This window comes from Ascidiella aspersa, chromosome 2 (genome assembly GCF_963924565.1).
Source record: "Ascidiella aspersa chromosome 2, kaAscAspe10.2, whole genome shotgun sequence".
Taxonomy (NCBI): domain Eukaryota; kingdom Metazoa; phylum Chordata; class Ascidiacea; order Phlebobranchia; family Ascidiidae; genus Ascidiella; species Ascidiella aspersa.
The window spans coordinates 16,282,536-16,302,573 of record NC_139448.1 but is presented as its reverse complement, the minus strand read 5'-3'; the positions used below and the strand labels follow the sequence as shown (position 1 = coordinate 16,302,573).

General features: G+C 36.8%; 2 protein-coding genes across 2 annotated transcripts; both read right to left on the bottom strand.

Moving 5' to 3' along the window:
• Positions 1-2,171: 2,171 nt before the first annotated feature.
• LOC146164005 (meprin A subunit alpha-like) lies at positions 2,172-9,267 on the bottom strand. The gene is made up of 15 exons (XM_083380650.1): positions 9,195-9,267; positions 8,910-8,981; positions 8,602-8,723; positions 8,425-8,534; positions 7,749-7,928; positions 7,570-7,668; positions 7,280-7,395; positions 6,592-6,765; positions 5,386-5,533; positions 5,050-5,207; positions 4,671-4,846; positions 4,121-4,336; positions 3,654-3,762; positions 3,045-3,327; positions 2,172-2,262 (listed from the first exon to the last, which is right to left on the bottom strand). Exons 1-15 carry the CDS (start codon positions 9,265-9,267, stop codon positions 2,172-2,174), a joined length of 2,127 nt encoding a protein of 708 aa, XP_083236776.1.
• Positions 9,268-12,754: 3,487 nt separating this feature from the next.
• On the bottom strand, positions 12,755-19,193 carry LOC146164004 (meprin A subunit alpha-like). Its single transcript, XM_083380649.1, has 15 exons — positions 19,146-19,193; positions 18,584-18,644; positions 17,928-17,999; positions 17,703-17,827; positions 17,044-17,153; positions 16,332-16,507; positions 15,796-15,898; positions 15,549-15,664; positions 15,132-15,311; positions 14,770-14,917; positions 14,430-14,584; positions 14,108-14,283; positions 13,426-13,641; positions 13,207-13,315; positions 12,755-13,068 (listed from the first exon to the last, which is right to left on the bottom strand). The coding sequence occupies exons 1-15, from the start codon at positions 19,191-19,193 to the stop codon at positions 12,755-12,757; spliced, it is 2,109 nt and encodes a 702-aa protein (XP_083236775.1).
• Positions 19,194-20,038: the final 845 nt, after the last annotated feature.

Genomic DNA, 20,038 nt, shown 5'->3' with positions numbered 1-20,038 from the left:
CAAACTAAAAAATGGCGACCCGGTTTTGGTCACGACCCATGGGTGGGGAAACAGCGACGGACACCAAGGATACAGATATTACAACCCTTTACAATTAAACAAACAAAAATATAACCAAACGATATTGCATTAAGTTGTTTTGGTTTCAGAACTACAAACTGTGAGTGGCAGAAACATGTGGGACGGCAGTCGATTCCGTGCTGGACATGTTTATGCCTAGTTTGTAGAGCTCTTCTGGCAAACATTTGCCAGAAACATTTGCATTTGCCATAAGAGCTCTACAAACTTGATATTATTCCTGGCAGCTATATGTTTATGCCTATTTGTTGACTCACATCCATCAGTGTCAAGTTTTTTTGTAATTTTCGGCCGTTTTAAAATCGAACTTTTACATGCCATATAAGTTTTAGCAACTTGACGGGGACTGCTTCGCTGAATATTGTAGTTTAGGTTGTTTTTGAAGCTAACAACATGAGATTGGTGTTAAAATAACAACATGGATAGAAACCTTTTTAAAAAAAAACTACGTTGGGAAACATACACTTAGTGTACTTTCTGTTTCTATATAAATGTAGTTGGTAATTAGTGTCCTGATACATAGTTTTGTAAGAAAACTACCGGTAAACACTAAACATACCCATAATATAAGTCAGGGTGGTCCAAACCCAGGCCCGACATCATTTTTCGTGGCCCGCGAAGCACTGTTTAATTATTGTAATGCGGACCGTTGAGGGTTGAAAGAAATATAAGGGATTAACGAACAGTAAGTCTCCTGCAATTGTTTGGGTATGAATACATTTTCCTATTTTATATCAATAAATAAACCAGTTTCCTATCGCACACAAAATTCGGATACAGGGGTGGTAAGAACGCTTAATTTTGGTATATAAACCGGTTTAGGAAAAGCCGCAGTTTGTCCTATATGTAACCAAAATGGCTGTTTTGCGAACTCATAAGTTATATTTGTGTTTTGTTTTCCATCTTTTTAATATAAACATAACATGAAAAGTATGACCCTATATTAATTACTATAAAATCAAAAAAACTAATTGAACGATAAAATATAATCGCGTTGCTGGAAAGTATTGGTTAAGAGGTTTTCACTGTGACTTTAGGCTAACACTCTGACCATTTTCAAGATGCAATTTCAGCCAAATTTAACTGGGTAAAATCTTTTTGCGCGAAAAAACTTAACTAAGATACGTACGGTTTTCTCGAACATTTCAAGCTTATATAAAGCAGTCTTCTAAGTTTTGTCAAATACGCAATTCTTTCACGCTTCGCGCACACCATTTTCCTCAGTCTCAATAACACTCGATTTCATTTGCGCACAAGTCCGACTATAAAAGCAAGTTTAGGAGCTGGAAAACATTGTGGCCCGCGATGCTGTCAACCTTGGACCACCCTGATCTAGGTCGCCAGACAATGTTTGTATGTAGATATTTAGATGATATCGAATCATTTTTTAGCTATTTTGGAAAAATATGTGGTATTCATTTTTAGTTATTAGTAAAGTTAGTAAAATAAATTTATAAATAAAATTACTTCGACAGTAGAAAAAAACTTAGCGCCAGTTTGAACTATTGGTAAATAATATGAAGTAAACCAATGAAATATGCATTGCATTGTTTCTCACTGCGACGTTTCGATTAAAAAGACAAGTAGTTCGCACTCGTTAATTTAAAAAATATTTTTAAAAAAAATATATTTAAAAATATTTTTTTAAATTAACTTATCTCAAAAATGACTTAATTCCCACCCATCCATACTACATTTTATCAATAATGTTAATTTTCGAGGAAAGCATACCTATATAAAGGAGATGGGTAATTTTTTGTTAATTAGTTTTTGTTTTTAACCTAAAAACAGTTTTTTGTTTTCAATTTTCATAGTTAGGGTTTATGTTTTAACAGAATGGGTCGAGTGCGACTCGGAAAGGGTGCAGTATTAACTTCATTTGGTAAATAGGATCTCAGTCACAAAACCGTAGCTATAAATAAGTATTAAAGGTAGTAGTAACTCTGTTTACTTTTTGTTTTTCCTGTTTCAAAATTTATTGAAATAACTCCCATTTAATATTTTTATTGTTCAAACGAAAAATTACTACAATTTGGAAATTACCAAATTTCAAGACAATTATATAATGCGAGGAGCATAATGTTCTTCAGGTCTCAAGTGGTCATGGATATGTTGACTTCACCAGATTTTTGTGAGTAGCGCACACTGTTGTAGTCAGGCAGCTCATCAGAATTGTCTTGTTTTCTGAAAAAGTTTAAGTTTAGGAAAAAAGGTTAATTTCTCAACAGCATAATTTACACACAGGACTATTAAGTAGGCTGTAGTCAACGTGTAAATAAAACGCACTCATTCTAAGGCACGGGACAATGCCTTATACATTTTGGCGCTATTACCAAAAATCAACTTCTAACTCTCCGCGCATCTTATTTGACTTTGTGCCATATTTGCGCCGTAAATAAATCTTAGTCTAAAGGCGTCATGCTTAGGCCCTGATGTTGACGAACGAAGTTGTCTACGCCGATAATAACGATTATATTTCCCAAAACTAGTTGAATATGATTTCCTTTGTTGTGTTCTACTTTCCAATGTCTCACGATTGCTTCAACTACGCAGTTTTCGTATATGCCATGGAACTCTCCACAGCGAATGTTTCGCCGACGTACGGTCTGTATACAAATTTGCAAGTTCTGCACAATATTAATATTTAATGCAATTTAAACGTCTTTCCAATTTTGCCATTGCACCGTGGGTAACACCTATCCAACTAAGAATTTTAATAAGATAAATGCACTGTTTTGTGCTCTCTGTGCAGCCATAAATCCGTGGGCGCAATTGACCTAACAAATTTGCTTTGTCATAAGCCACACGTTTATTGATAAGAGTAAGACTAATGGAAAGTATATTACTGCCGCCGATACCTTACTGAGTTTTGTTTTAGTCTGCTACTTGAAAAATAATTGCCGACTATATGAATTGTAGGCAACATTGAACAGAAAAATTAGGATCATACAACTTCGAGCTCTTACCTTAAGGTGTCAATAAATCGTTTCATCTGATTTAGGTGCAGATGGCTGAAGGCGAAAAGCAGAAATACCATGAGAACAAACACGATCGCACCACACGAGACAGCAATTACCACTGCCGTGGATTCAGTCAAGTAATCGCTGCTTTTTTCCTCTCGGTCAGGTTGTTGTATCTCTACAGAAATGTTAATGTCGTCGTGTTTTGTCTGATCCATGTGCATTGCTTTGGGCGGTCGACGTAGTTGGTTATGTCCGTTAGACTTTGAGTTAGCCCAAGGTGACATATCTGCAAAACATAAGTGTAGTAAAGATGTGGTTAAACTCTCAAAAAATTCAATATAAATAACATGAGTTGAAAAACTGTTAAGAAAACCGATTAATAATATCGAAACAAACTACTAGTTACAATACTAGTCCTAATGTTTGTATATTAAAATAATTGGTATTACGACTTTAAACAAACAAATCTTTTCGATGAGAAAAAACATGTTTGTTTTGTTGGACTTCAAACATTCAGCTTAGCAGCTATTTTGATAATTTAATACATTTGCTCAGCTAATAATATAGTAAGGTACAAATTACAAAGCTTTTAGCAAGCAACTTATAAATTACCAGTGACGTCGACGGAAATCATAAGTGAGTTGTGCTTGACGAAGTTTCTGGTGTTGGTGATATCAGACACCCTCATGAAGTTATAGTACCCTATAGCTGAGTTACGGCTCTGGGCAGAGAATAAAGAAAGTCATCGATCGTTTTTTAATTGTCCAGCTGAGTTGATCTTAACACTCTTTATTTCTAATTTACCACTCTTTATTTATAGTTCCTTTTAAACAAATTAAGTTTAACAGACTCAGAAACAAAATAAAGTGTCGTTAACATACGCTAGGTTTAATATAAACCGGCACAGTTAAAAAGGGGTAGAAATCATAAAATGTATGTGTTTAAACCAGAACAAACAACATTGAATGAAAATAACATTATAGGGTTAGCTTTAGAGTTCTCGTTTAGCATACAACTAGCATTTTGTTGTGATAAATTTAAGAATTTTTTTTGGTAAATCAAAGCATCAACGCACGTACCGTCGTTGGCTTTTCCCACGGACCACCTTCTTCAGTCAGAAGGTTGCTGAACTGATTCATGCGCGTAAGTGTTTCGGATTGCTGATCGACCACCGACATTTTTACCAGTCGGTTGTAGAAGGGCCATTTAAGCTTGTCGTCGTTAACTCCCTTGACCATCAACACGCTTATGGACATATACCCTGCGTCTGCCCCTTCTCGACCAACCGGGTACAGCTGGATAAAAATCAAACCTTAGCGCCAAAAAAACAGTCATTTATTTAAAAAATCTACGGAAATAGTGGCATCATAAAAACATTCCAGGGGTTTTATTGGGGAATATTTTCATTGCAGCTTTTGTACACCATTGCTCTTTATGTATTCACATATTTATCAACACATATATTTAAATAAATAACCCCATTATTTGAAATACACATAAAACTGAGATAAAGGTAGCGTTTCCTTCTAATAAGCTTGAAAATAATCCAGTAATGCCATCGTAGCTTATCTGGTAAAATATGTTTCTTATCGGTGTACGGTAAGTTGCTTTGTTTATTTTAAGGTATACTTTAAGTTGCATGGCGTATCCATCCTCAGTAGAAAAAACAGGGCTGTAGATATAGTCTCCTTGTGATGCGCTGTTAATTATCTCTGCGTAATTTTTGATCACAAAGTAGTTGGTTTCGCACGGCTTGTCAATTACGTTCACGTCATCAATTGCAATCGCATCACCAGAGTGTCCACCTATTATTATTTGATAAATCGACAGCTTAATACGGTTAAAGGGTGTCTCGTAATTGATGCGTTTAAGATCAACCGGCTTGATGCTACATAAAAAAAATCCTCGCTTCCTTTTTTTATGAGACAAGAAAGATGCTTTATTTTATGATCGGTGGATAGTTTTAATCAAATAACAAAACCTTGTCCATAAAACTTTAGCAACTAACCTGATGTTGCTTTAAATACGAGTCTGTACTCCGCAGGAGCTACGATAGTGAGACGCTCAGTGTTCCAATCTGATTGGTGGTCTCCAGACAAAGTTGTCACTGGTGATCCAAGATCATCTATAACCCCACTCAAATTATCTATGGTTGCAATGTGCACACTGCGGATGTAGAAATAAGTTCTTAAAATGTGTCAATTTTTAACCAAATTTGTATCTTTAATTACTTTGTAATCGATGCTGTGTTGAAGAAGTTTTACTATCATTCTAGCTTAAATTACAATACTCAACTCATTACCGGTAGTAAGATTTCGTGGCACTTAATACACGCTCAACTCACTTTATTGACGCATCACTTCCAGCAACTAGGTCCATGTAGTAAGAGAACTCGAGACATTGATGAGGAACGACCGACATAAATCTCATGCTTTTCATAATAGCCACTTCTCCAGCATTTAAATAGGCTGAGTTGAACAGCATGTAGCTACCTATGTAGTGTGTGTGTTAGGTTAGAACAGGGTTTCCCAACCGTGACTCTCGGCCCTCCCTGGGGCCACGAAGTGGTGATTGGGGGGGCACGGGCATAACTCTCTAGTTAGACATTAGGAAAACCAAAGTGCCACTATTTTTAAAATTTACCAGTTAACTGAATTTTGTGTTTTTTATTATGACTGTAAACGTTCTTGTAACGTTTTGTAACCCATTTTTTGACACGTGCTTTGACTTGTCAGTATAGGGATGTTTAAAGTAGAATATTAGATCATTTTTATTCGTTTTATCGCGGAAAGTTACGCCTAATTGGTCGTTCGCGACTGGCAAGTTTGGTTAAAGGCCTATGTCGCCGTGGCGAAACAATTACTGTGCAGCTTTATTACGTAGCCATACATTGCGACGTCAGCGTTTTTTCGGGCGGTTAATTATTACTTGCCGATACCCTTGTCTAATCATCAAGTGTCAGACAAATGCTGTTAGGCGAGCAACTAGTGTGCAATGCCAGGTGTAACGATTTCGCAATTTCCTATAAAGGCGTTCAGTTGCAAAAGAAGCATTCCATCGTACAATGCACAAAGTACGCTACAGGGTTATTCAAATATGCAAGGTTATTTTTAGGCCAACATTCAAGTAGGCTAATAGTAACGCATTAATAAAACAAAGTCGAGAAATCATCTCGACGAATGTGGCGACATCGCTTGGCTCACTACAAAACAGAGCCGAATATAAAAAATAACCAGATGGCGTCATAGAACAACATTTGTAATGACTAACTAAGTTAATTTAAACTAAAATGCCTTATTTGTACAATTTTTAGAAGTAAGTGCATTTATTCGTTGATTAATGGCTGTATTTGTTATTAATGTGAAGAAGTAAAACAACTAAATACGTTAAACGCAATGCTTGGTATTTTGGGGGGGGGCACGAGGGTCGAAAGCCTTTCAAAGGAGGCCACGAAGCATAAAAGGTTGAGAACCACTGGGTTAGAAGAAGATTTTCACTTTAAATCAAGAATATATTTTTTGGCCGTCTAAAAAGAATATATATACTCAACCTTCTCCCGCTTCGCCAACGGTTCCATCTGAAACGGGTGCGTTTGCCGACTTCGACACATGTGGTACTTTTCCGATAGCGTACCTAAACCAGCCCGGTTGGTCTCTCTCTTCAACGTATCCGCACGCGTCGGGATTCTCGAAGTCGCAAGTGTAGGATCGCCTTATAGTGTCGCCTTTTCGAATAGAAAATTTTAATATTAGTTTAATTTTAAACAAAAATTATTTTTCGTCCTAATCAAAGGCAGTTAGTTATAAGTTTAGGAGAAACATGACTTACCACAAAATAGGTATCATTAGTCTCTATTTCTTTATACAAACAAAACAATGCAAACCTATAAACTAGTTGGTAGCAATTAAAACTGAGTAAACTGAAATATTGTCAGTGGCATGCAGGTTAAAAGTGGACCACACTATACTGCCCAATTGTTGGAAGGTGTCATCAGCAACCTGGGTAAAGCAGAAAAAGGAAAAAGGTGCCAAAAAAGAGGATAAGACAAACTTTATCGCTCCGTGGCAATACCATAAAATGAAACAAAACAATGTTAAACAAAACGCGAAAGTTATACATTTTGGCTCTTACAAATTGGGAATAAATTTAACTTAGTTGTTAAAATCGGATTTTTAAAACAAATGTGTTACATGATGCGAACTTAAAGTTGTTTAAGCATTTATAGGAACTATACTTACTGCACTTATACATTCGGTTTATCTTGGTAACGTCACCCTCGCTAAATGTTCGGCGTTGACCAATCACATCTTGAAACGAGGGGTCATGGGTCACAATGGTTGGAAGATCGTTTATTCTGCATACAACTTATTGTTGACACATGTGTTTAGCCGTTGATCGTAACACTAAACAATACATAAACAGCAAAAACTGCGTTGACTTAACCATGTTCAAATAACAATTACTTCTTGTATTTTAAAAAGCTATCTTCTGCCATTAGCCTATAGGCCTAAATATTTTTTCAACTTACGAGAAGGAGTAATCTCCGTAGTGCATAACCGAGTTGTAATCATAGGATACTCTTCGGTTATCTATGTACGCCAAGTCGTACGTATTGAAGTTGTACACCCTGTCTAGAATTTTGTGTGTGGGATTAAAGCACGATTACAGAGATGCACCATTCTGAGTTGTGTTGTTATTAAGTGACACTTACCTTCGTCGATGTTCTCTGTCGCGATTCTGACGTAATCATCTCGATCTGTGCGCGACTGTTCGTGGAAAATGCCGATGGCGTGCATAATCTCGTGGACGACAACCGACATCCTCTCGCACCCACTTCCTATTGAGATTGTTTGACTTCCGCCCACTATACCAACGCTCGAAAAACAACTGAAAATTTACAAAAATATAAAAAACGACGATTTCATTGTTTGACTAGAAGTAATGTAAGCCATTTGTGGTAAGGTGCGATAATCCAATGTGGTAACTCTTCGAATTTCTTTACCTCGCGTTGTAATTATTGCGCGTGAACGGACAGATTGTTAGTTTACTTCTGTCTTCTTTCTGTGTATGCAATTCTGCCGTTAGTACTATTTTGCTCAACAGGTCCCCAAGGGCATTGCTGAGTATACGAACTGCCCCAAACGAATATGTAACCAAAAAAAAAAATATTGTTTAATTCAAGGCAAACAAAACCTTCGTCAGGCGATGTTTTGACTTATCGTATTCTGCTAATGTCGCCATTGTCCAACACAAAGCTACCATAAACGTTTCACTTGATATGTTTTACGTCCATAGTTTACTCGTGGTTTATTTTTGTCTGTAGCCTAATAACTGTATAGGCTATATATGCAACCTTTAAAGACAAATAAGCCGTCTTTCTCACCCGCCCAAAGCCTCGAATAAAATGTAATCGGGTTCATCAGTCCAGTCGACTAAACGAAAACATGTTCGCATTTCGAATTCACGCCGGGCTTCTTCGATCGTTGCAATCGCCTTAAAGAACACAAATTTTAGCAGTCGAACGCGTGTGTATCGTTACAAAAAAAAAACTTTAACCAACCTTCAAATTCAATCCTGCGACATAGGCTACAGGAATCACAGTTGTTGGCCAGTGTCTAGTTTCGTTCACGAGCGAGCTACGTGTGTTGGAAGAAACGATATCGCCATCGCGGTAATTCTTGTCTAAAGTGAAAAAAAAATTAAATACGCTATGACTCCAATGGGTTTGTTTAATTTTATGTGGTTTTTGTTGGCATTGACGAATTTTGTTAATATTTCTATAAAAAATACGATATAGATTTGATTGTAATATATTTTCCCTATAATAAACTTGTAACCGTGATTTAGCATAAAATTTTAAATGAGCACCTTTGTTAATCTCGAAGATGTCCTGATCCTCACTTATGTCGATTTCATCTTTCGATCCCTGGCCCACAACAACTGCAATCAAGATTTGTTACAAATTGACCGCCTTGTAAGCATTTACAACCTTAAGCTAACGGCAGTAGTCAACTGCATCCAAAATTTCAATGTGGGTTAAACAAGTATCAGAATTTTAACAACTTAATCTGACCAATTTAAAATAAAGTCACAAACAAAGTTTTTATAAAACGAAATATAAACCCTTTTGCATAATCCCTATATAAGTGTTACTCAGGGCTGCAACTACCTCCGGTTCAGCCACTACAGTGCACCTGGGTCCCAGAACAGGAGGGCCCGTGTACATTTTTACTGTAAAAAATGTATATGGTATAATCTAATAATCTATTGTAAATATTGTACTTAAAATCCACCAGATGTAAAACCCTATTGGCAGCTTTTTCGTTTAATGTTATAACGTCCTATGAGCAACACGTTTCAAACAAAAAACGTGTTTTTTTGTACGTATGGAACTCATACGTTTATACTGAGTTAGGCACGATTTTAGTTTTCGCATTTGTTACTTTTGACGATGTACGCAAAAATACTAAACCGTAACTTAATATTCAATATTTTAACACGCGGGCGTCTTAAAATATGGTTGAGAATGGAAAGGCCACGTGGCAATGCCCCTCAAAAAATGTTTTATTTCCTCTTTGAGTTATGTTTCTGGTGTTTTATAGCAGTGTTTAAAAATAAAACGTATTAGCCCAAAGGCGCCCTGTGTCTCATCGCACTTAAAAAAAAAGTTTTTTATTAAACTAAACGCATCTTTTTGCTTTTCCACGAAACTTTGTGACGTTTCCACGAAACTTTGTGACGTCCCGTAAAAGCGTAACTTTATGACGTCATAAATAATTTATTTTCCCTGAAGATTGCACCAGGGACCAAACGGGTAAAGTTACGGCCCTGTTGTGACCCGATACATATGTATCTTCATGGACGCGGATGTTGAAACGAAAATAAGTGTTTCATCAGCTAAATTGTCGATAATCCACCGTAATCATTAGGTTTATTATATTCATTACATTCAGTAAATCATTATGTTTGCTAAAGCCAATATTTTATAAAACTACTAGCCGTGCCACCTCTTTCTGTACTTACGATTACTTGTTTCAATTCCACCTCTGGTACTCACTCTTAGTTGTTGGGGAATTAATTTCGCCTGAATTTGTAAAAATAGTTAAATACCATCAACAGAAGTGTACAAAAAATTAAACAACCATTAGCCATATTTAAAGTGCATTGTTAGTTCCCACTTTCCATTTTCTGAGCTACGCCAAGGTGCCGTGAGAGCTCAATAGGTTTCTTTTAAAAACATTTTAACGTTACATGGTGTCGCATTAACAGTAAGTATATGATTAACTAATAAAAGAAATACCTAAAATTTATCACAAAACAGGCTTTTATAAGATGCTCAAGAGTGCAAACCACTGCATCGTAAGGAAAGACATCAACGAAAGTTTTATAGCAGTAATCTCATTACCTGCGCAAGTAGGAAGCAATATAAAATAATTGCGATAGATTTCATTTTTCTGACAGGTGTAGTCGTTTAAACAGTGAGTGCTAATCGTACTTATGTCACCTAAACAGTGTTTTTAACGAGTTTTAACTTAACTTTGTATATATATATTACTATCAACAAACCAGAAAAAATCTAATAAAACTGATAGTTCCTTATACTAATACGGAGCGGAGAATAGTCCACTGATTGTGATTTATTCCGATCCAAAGTTGCTCTCTTTATAGGTTGTCAGCACGTCTCAAGACAATCTTATCAAACTCTTCAGGCGAAGTTTAGCGTTCAAACACTCGACAGTCCGTTTACAGCTTGATAAGGTGATGTGTGCTAAGCAAACTTGAACGAACATAAAGCAAAATCTCAAGCAATGTTGCCAGGTATGAGATCAGGTGGGGAAAACAACGGCTTTAGAAGAAAAAAAATATTTCTCCTTTAACCAAACGTTCGTCGTTAAAAACGAGTCTTAACACAAGTGTCTTTCTATAATGTCAAAAAGGATTATGACCTTGAGCTTTAAAGTTTGACTCATCCCTTAGTTTAGTTAAAATAAGACAAGCCACTTTTTCGTGTCGTTTTTAAACAAACCAGAGAACTATGCTTAAGGGCCCGAACTGAAACAGTGTATAATACGGCTGCGATACATAAAGACAAGGAAAACAAGATTTTTGTGCTGGTACTTGGACTCTTTTACAATTATCCAGTGTTAGTCGCAAATTTTATAAAGTTGTAGCCCTATATTTCAGCAGGTAAGACTCGCCCATCGGTCACCGTACTGTCAAAAAATCGGCATGACTTCACTTCTAATGAAACAGCTTACCGGGCAGCAAAACACGAGTATTGTAATAAAATGGTTGTGTTGTGTTATAGCAGGGATCGGCAACCTTTTTGGCACTGCGGACCGGTTTAAAACTAAAATTTTGTCGCGGACCGGCCTTAAAAACAACAAATGTTCAGGAAAGGAAATTTATTACAACTTTCAATGCGAACTTTATGCTTGTTTTGCCGCAAAGAGATGCTCCCATCTAGGAATTAATAAACTAACGGAAACCCGCGGGTGGCATCCGGCCCGCCAAGCAATTTAATTTAACCCAGCCCGCTGCCCATTTTAATAAAACTTTTAGGCCTTAACGTATTTTCTTAAACTACACTTGTATACCATTATTAGCAATTCCTATACTCTTACCAGCTTGTCAAATTAAGGATATTTAACGCATTCTTTGAAAAGAAGTAACACTTGTGTATAACATATAATAATGTATGATTCCATTTCCAGGCCCTACACGACACTTTCAATAGTTAGCCTACGTAATATAAACACGAAAAAATGGCACTATGAAAAAGTACGAACCACAGACCGACACCTGAAAAGTATAGGATAGACATACGTACATGGCTTGCCAGAATGTATTTTTTGACAACAACAATCATTTTTTAACGTGGTTGACGTCAGAAAAATCGTTCGGCTTTTTTACTTTTTATCAGGTTTTTACGTACAGTTCGTGTTTAAACAAAATTTTAATCTGACAACACTGCTACGGACCGGTAACCAACTCCTCGCGGACCGGCGTTTGCCGACCACTGTGTTATAGCATAATTATATTAAATTATTGTAGCGGAAAAGCCAATGCGCTGGATATTAGCTGGTCACTCGAAGACCGAATTTACAGACCAGCTCACTAAAGAAAAAGGAAATCAAATTGAAATATTTTAACACTTTTACTATCGCATGCACAAACAGACGTGCGTCGCTGTTATATAGACTTTTTAATAATATATCGTCTGACGTTGATTAATAAAACCCATAATGAACGACAGAAAGTTCAGCTTTGCATTTACTTTATTTAGTATTTAATAAAGTAATTGATAAACACATTATGACACCATTGTCAATCAGGTTAATTAAATTGAACACATCGGACTTTTTTTCTTCTGAACTTAGAAAACTTCTAAGTGGTCATGGTTATGTTGACTTCGCCGGATTTCTGAGCGTAGCAAGCACTGTTGTAGTCGGGCAACTGCTGTGAGTTGCTACGATTCCTGTTTTTTAAAAGCAATGTTGAAAAAAATAATCAATGCAGCCAACCAACTATATAAAACTCCTCAAGTTGTTTGTGCGGTAATACGTTTACATATGCTTACGTTTACAAACGAATATGTATTACAAATCAATTTCGTTGTTTAGTAAACACTTCGCAAAGCTGTTTCTGCGCGATAGAACAGTAACTTGAAGAAGTGCCTACTACATTTTCAAACATACAATATGTTAACCGGCTTACATGAAAGCATCAAAGAAACGGCTCATCTGCTTCTGGTGCTGGTAGTTAAAGGCAAAAAGCACAAAGACCATCAGAACAAAGACGATGGTGCCACACGACGCAGCGATAATCACCGCTGCAGATTCTGACACAGTGTCATCCTTCTCCGAATCTTGCTGCTCGCAAGGTTTGAATCCAATCTCTATATCTTTGTCATCGTTGTGATCGTGTTGGTGGTTCTTGGAACTACCCTTGACCATGTACATTGAGTTAGATGGGCGAACGAATTCGGTTTGATCTGCGCTCATTTTGGATCGCCAACCTGTCATATCTGTAAAACAAAATATTACTTAACGTATATTAGACATAAATTTACTGCAATTGATCCATTCTGAATGTGTATACGTGCGTGCGAGTGTGTGAGCGCGCGCGCGTGTGTGTGTGTGTGTATGCCAAAACACAACTTTACCAGTGACGTCGATGGAAATCATGAGCGAATTGTGCTTGACGAAATTTCTTGTGTTGATAATTTCACTCACAGACATGAAAGACCTGTATCCCCATCCACTGTTGCGACTCTATAAACCAAAAAGGTAAAGACGATTTAACATAACAAAAAATAAACACGTGATACGTGTTTTTTAGGGGATTGTGGAATCCAATCTAAATAATAATGCTATTTGGTTACCGATGTCGGTTGTTCCCAAGGACCACCTGCTTCGGTAAAGTAGTTGCTGAACTGGTTCATGCGAGTCAACGTGTTGGATTGCTGGTCGACCACCGATAGTTTGATTAAACGGTCGTAAAATGGCCATTTTAGCGTATTATCGTTGACTCCTTGAGCCAACATGAAGTACAGCGACATGTACCCTGGAGCGGCACTGCTTGAGCCGACGGGATATATCTGCGAAAGGAGAATGACTTCTTTAACACTTCATTATTTAACTAATACAAAACAAGGACGAAACTATTTTTTTGTGAAAATAATAATTTGTGTTTTCCACAAAGTCGAAAGTACAAAATTTCCAAACGTTTTCTCAGCAAAATATTAATTGAATTTAAGAGTTATACAGATAAGAAACTATATACACCCTACATCACGTGATGCATAGATTAATATACGATAATATCGGTTTGAAGCCGATACCCGATACAAGTTTGAAGTATCGATCTTCGTGACTTGACAACAATTTAACTTGGATGTAAGTTTTGTAGAATAATATTTAGCTGAAATAGTTTTTATACCTACCGTCTTTACTTGTTCGATTCGGGGTGAAAGAAAAGTTAAGCAATGCAATAAATATTAACAAAACAACTTTCCGTACACTTGTTTTGGTTCATTTTAAGCCAACCAGTTTTATTTATTTTACCAGGACTTGGAAGGCGTATCCATCCTCGTTGTACAACACAGGGCTGTAGAGATAGTCGCCTTGTTGAGCGTTATTTATCATTTCCTCGTAATTCCTGATCACAAAGTAGTTGGTTTCGCACGGTTTGTCAACCACGTTCACGTCATCAATTGCAATCACGTCAGAAAATTCGCCGCCTGTCGATTTTTAGCCACTGATATTTATAACTTTTTTTGTTTGGCCATAAATCGGTTTAATTTCCATATTATCATGTGTATGTGTTAGAGGTATCTTGAAACAGTAGAATTAAAAATAAATTGGACAAGTTATTTTAAGCGTTTACCTGAGGTTGCTTCAAAGACTAGCTTGTACTGCATGGGTGCTTCAATGGTGAGACGTTCAATGTTCCAATCTGAATCGCCTATCTTTAAAGTTGTTACAGGCGATCCAAGATCGAGTATGTCGCCGGTTAAAGGGTCGATGGTGGCGATGTAAACGCTGTTCGGTAGATTGATAAATTGTCGTATGGTAGTGTCTAATGTTTATACATTCCAAGTTGTTATTTAGCATTTAAAAATGTGAAAAGAAAAAAGTACTTTCAAACATTACGGAAAAATGTAGGCTACTACAAACACTTCAAAGATTTTACGAATTGTTGATCAAGGCTACGAAAAGTGTCTTACTTCAACACAGCTCCGCTACCAGAAGCCAGGTCCATGTAATAGGAAAACTCAAGACATTGCTGAGGCACCACTGACTTGAATCTCATACTTCTCACAAAAGCCACTTCACCAGCGGGTGAATTACCTCCATGGAAGAGCATGTAACTGCCTGGATAATCAACAATATATTTTCACGTTAATAATATCTTAGCAAAGTACAGGTTTCACTATCAATAAATCTAAATATCTTGTGTGCTGTTGGAAAGTCAATATGTCTATACCTCTTTGAATCCTGTATATTTTCCTAATAGTCAATTGTAAGTCGTGCCTGTTACTAGGCTACCTGTTGTTATACAAAATATTGTTTGGCGTAGGAAAGTCACCTTTTCCCGAAACTCCAAACGATCCGTCGAAATCGGGAACCTTTAATGACGTCACTACAGGTGGTGTTTCCCCGACGGTGTACCTTAACCAATCTGCTTGGCTCGAGGTGGTCTCTTTTACGTATCCGCACACGTCAGAATTCTCGAAATCGCAGGTGTAGCTGGGCCTCACTGTATCACCTGGAGTGGGCAAAATACCAGGCTGAGTCCGTTAACAGCACAAACGCTTTTGTTACACTCTAACCATAAAACGTAATGTTAACTACCTTCACTAACTTAATAACTGAACTTTTTGCTCATAACTGAACTTTTTGGTGTTAAACCATTTCTTTCTAATCATTGTTTGAAATGCGATTGATATTTCGGTCTTGCAAACCCTATTAAACCTATGTAACTTCTAAAAGTATTGCTGCCTACCACAGTTGTACATTCGATTTATCTTGGTGACATCACCCTCGCTGAAGGTTCGACGTTGTCCAATCACGTCTTGATAGGTTGGGTCATGCGTCACAATAGTTGGAAGGCCGTTGTTGCTAAAAAACAAGTTTTCGAAATTGTTGCTAAAAATAGGTTTTCGAATTTTATGAAGGTAAGTTTTGTTGTAGAAGCAACCTGCAGCAGGAGATTAGACTGACAAAAATACGCTACAGGAATTTTGACTTACGAGAACGAGGTATCTCCATAGTGCATCACCGAGTTATAATCGTACGAAACACGACGCTCGTCCACAAAATCGTATTTGTAAGTGTTGAAGTTGTGTTCCTTACCTGATAACCAAAGTATTTGAAAATTATATTGATGGTTTAAGACAACTTTTAACAAGCTTAAAAAGTTACGAGAATGTAAATTTGAAAATCTGTGGCCCGGCCACCGGGTTGCTGCAGCAATTCTTAAAGGGACTGAGAGATAAAGGTATTTTAGGAGTTGCATATTTGCTCTATCGCAGGCTGAAGCTTCTTACAAGAATTGCTTATGTGCGATACCGGTTTCCAGTTACAGTGGTAAACTAGTATAATGTTTATGAAGCTCAGATGTGCTTGAAGTTTTTTGAAACCATTCTTTGTGACGATAAAATAAAATAGTTTCCGACGTTGTGTGCAGTTGAAGTGTGTTGTAACAGTTTTGTTTATTGTAAAATGGAAATAAATCACAATGTTTAAGTTTTTTCGCTATGTGACCTGGCGTAACGAAGTTACGTACCGTCGTCGACATTCTCAAGCGCGATTCTGACGTAATCATCTCGATCTGTGCGCGACTGTTCGTGATAGATTCCGATGGCGTGCATAATCTCGTGGATGACGGTAGACATTCGTTCACAGCCACTTCCGATTGAGATCGTTTGCTCTCCGCCGACTTCACCAACGTACGACCAACATCTTAAATACTTTCATTTTAAGGAATTTGAAGTATATATCTTTCAAACCTAACTAGATGTATATTGTTTGATATGCATTGGCTAAGAGTTAATACTTATTAGAACAAAATCCATTTAAGATTATAAACTACAATAAACGTCCAGCGAATGGGACCGGATTACCATGCAATCGTGCTATCCGTTGGCCTATTTTTTTTGCTTTTATGTCTTCATACGAGGAATTCAAAGCAGTTAATTCTTTAAAGCAGTGGTTTTCAACCGATGTTCCGTGAAAATCCCTTTTTGTATGCTACATGAAACCACACTTAGATAGATATTAATTAAATGCGGCGTTTTTTTTTCAATGCGCTAAAAAAACTTATATAAGAATATTTGTTTTATATTTTGGAATACTTTTTTCACTGCGCTGCTCTAAAGGCTAATAATTTTGTCTTAAATTGTAAAAATACACAATTATTGCAAACACGGTACATAGGTTATATGAGCACAAAGAAATAAGCTACATTATACCTTGTTTGTATTTTATGAAGAACTTACCCGCTTAAAGCCTCAAACATGAGGTAGTTTTCCTCGATAGTTCTGTCGACAAAATGCAAGCAAGTTCGCAACTCGTATTCTCGTCGGGCTTCCTCGATCGTCGCGATAGCCTAAACATAAAAGTTCGTGACAAGAACCTGTAGTTCGTGACAAAGAACCTGTATACGTGTTCGTTGTGGGTCAATACAAACATCAAACAAATCTAACCAAAAACAAAGAATTGTAATATAAAGTGCAGAGGGTAAAAATGAAATTAGTGTGTATACTGTTTTTATGAAATATTTTGTAATGAATATTTTACGTGCAATTAACACCCGTGTTGTTCTACCACAGAATTCATGATGCCTGGCTAAACGATCTGGAATGGTAGGGTGCACTAACCTGATAATGACGTAAATTAGATTTAATCTTGTTTGTCATCCTTGCGAACGTAAGCACAGAACGTTGATTGAACAATAATTCGTTTAAACACAATTAAAGGTTACTTATACCGAAATGTATTTTTGGGCAGTGTTAACAAAATAAACAGAAACTGTTTAATACCATTTCCCCCAAAGCTTGGTTATATTAGCAAACAAGTATTATACTATAGGTACTTCGTTAACCATTCCGCGTATGTGATTGAAATGGCTATATACGTTTCTGCACAATCAACTAACCTCCAAATTGAGGCTGCTGCTGTAGCCAACTGGAATAGCGACACCCTCTTCCCAGTGTACACTCTCGTTAACTAGTGAGTTACGAGTGTTGGAAGATGCAATGTCTCCATCGCGCAAATCCAGATCTACAGAAGAATAATTCTGGGTTACTTTGTACTTCTACCAAAAAGAATACTGCGCGAGAAATGTCAGAAAAAATATTACAGTACTTTTTTGATACGTTACCTTTGTTGACATCAAAAATGTCGAGATCTTCTTTCTGTTCTTTTTCGCCGGTGAAACCTTTGCCGGTCACAACTGAAAGCACAAATGACAAATACTTATTGGACGGGCCTATACATAGTATGAAATATGACCGTCTTAACACTTGATATACTTTTAGCTTGTTTTGCATAAGGGTTCCCAAAAGTTGTTAAGTTTCGGCCTAGTAGCCTATTAACTACTATGCCATACGATCTCCAAACGAAAAAAATCATTGCAGAAGATATTTTAAAATGACTAGTCACAGTCAAATTTTGGAATGGGGCAAAAAATTCGTTTTGCAAGTACTTGTCTGATATAGGGTGATATCGTACCAAACTAATATAGGAACTTTAGCCATGATTTGCAGTCCAATGCAGAAATTCCACCTTTAAAGGTATTTTTTTTAGAGTTATACAACTAAGGAAAACTAAGCTCCTTAAGGCTAAAGTAGGCCAAGGTTAGGTTTTTTTAACCTGGAAAATATATACCCTTTAAACACTGATCTATTTTGCTTGTTCGTGCATAGTAATAACGTCATTTGGCATCGGATACTTTTTCTGCGAAATAGCGAATATCGGTTTTGTAATAAAACATTAGTTACGGACATACCAAGCCTAAGTGTAAGTTATTGAACTCACGATTGGTTGCTTCAAGTCCACCTCGGGTGATTACTTTCAGTTGCTGCGGAAGTAGTTTTGCCTGTAACAAAGACAAGGTAAAATAACATAGTACGTCAGGGGTTCTTAAACTGGGGTCCATGGACCCCTTGGGGGTCCGTGAACTAGTTTTAGGGGGCCAATGAAACCCAATTGAAATATTAGTTTATATTAAGAAGTAATATATTTATCAAAAAAATAAAATAAAAACGGCTTTGCACTGATGCATACGGCTCCATTTCACTTTCACATTCACATTTTTCAAAAGAAATCAGCAGATTTATAAAGTCTATTCGTATTGTGACGTACATTTATGACGTCATTTTTTTACATTTTTGCCTACCGTGGTCCACGCGAGACAAAAAAATTGTTTAGGGGTCCGCGGTAAAAAAAGTTTAAGAACCCCTGTAGTACGGTTACCATTCAGATAACTTACGATCCCTAATGGTATATTTGCAACCTTTGATGGATTGGAATAATAACTGGGGGATTAGTATAGAACATATGCCATTATTCAATTTACAAAGCTAATTAAGGGGTCTACCTGAGCGAATATCACGCAGCAGCATACGAAAATGGCAATTGTTTTCATTGTTTTCTTAAAAGTGTGGTCGAAATCACACTAAGTGCTAATCTTCACACCTGATAATAAAAGTATTCATTTAACAGAAAAAAAGCCCTTTTAGTTCATTCTAAATAAATCGAGTAGGATACTATAGATATATCAACAACAGCTTCGAATTTAATACGGACAACTAAGTTCCGCTCCACATTTTGCTGAAATGTTCTTTTTAACATTGCACTTTCCATTTATGAGTAAAATCAAATCAGTGATCAAACGTAATCAAAAGCTAATAAAACATTTGGCAGCTGCATCTCCCTAATATGTTGACCTGTTTACAGATTGATAAGGATATATTGTAATGTACCATACAGTCACGAAAAGAACGCAGATTACCAGAAACGACGTGCAGGGGCGGATTAAGGCGGGGGCTGAGGGGGCTTAAGGCCCAGGCACATAACAAAATAAACCCACCGCAGCATCTTAATACGACCAACCGAAGTTTTCTATCTAAAAAAAATATACATAATTCTATAGATATCACCGCTGGTGCCAAAATCGTTTCATTTCCTAAACTAAAATATTCATTATGTTTATTTTACGAAAATAAGCTTGTGTTTGTTACTTCACAACATGAAGCTACTATGCTAAGACAAACTTTGGGCCTACAGGGGCCTTGCCCCCCCCGAAAATTTATAATATTTTACTCTTATTGATTTGCTTTTTAGCGTTGATGAGCAGTACCACAACAGTCGATCACAGGCACGCCACACCTTCAATTGTCATGCACTGTTACGTCAAAAACGATTTAGTTAATAATACGTTTGTTATACATTAATGTAGTTTTACTACTTTTAGACAGTTTGTGCTCTTTG

Excerpts from the sequence above, each read along its gene's own strand:
- LOC146164005 (XM_083380650.1), bottom strand. The coding sequence starts at position 9,267 with ATGTACACGGGCCCTCCTGTTCTGGGACCCAGGTGCACTGTAGTGGCT. Across the intron at positions 8,982-9,194 it reads GGAGGTAGTTGCAGCCCTGA|TTGTTGTGGGCCAGGGATCG; the intron begins GTAACACTTATA and ends TCTTGATTGCAG. Across the intron at positions 7,669-7,748 it reads GAGAACATCGACGAAGGTAA|GGTGTACAACTTCAATACGT; the intron begins GTGTCACTTAAT and ends AATTCTAGACAG.
- LOC146164004 (XM_083380649.1), bottom strand. The coding sequence starts at position 19,193 with ATGAAAACAATTGCCATTTTCGTATGCTGCTGCGTGATATTCGCTCAG. Across the intron at positions 16,508-17,043 it reads ATGTTTGAGGCTTTAAGCGG|ATGTTGGTCGTACGTTGGTG; the intron begins GTAAGTTCTTCA and ends AAAGTATTTAAG. Across the intron at positions 14,585-14,769 it reads GGTAGCGGAGCTGTGTTGAA|CGTTTACATCGCCACCATCG; the intron begins GTAAGACACTTT and ends TCTACCGAACAG.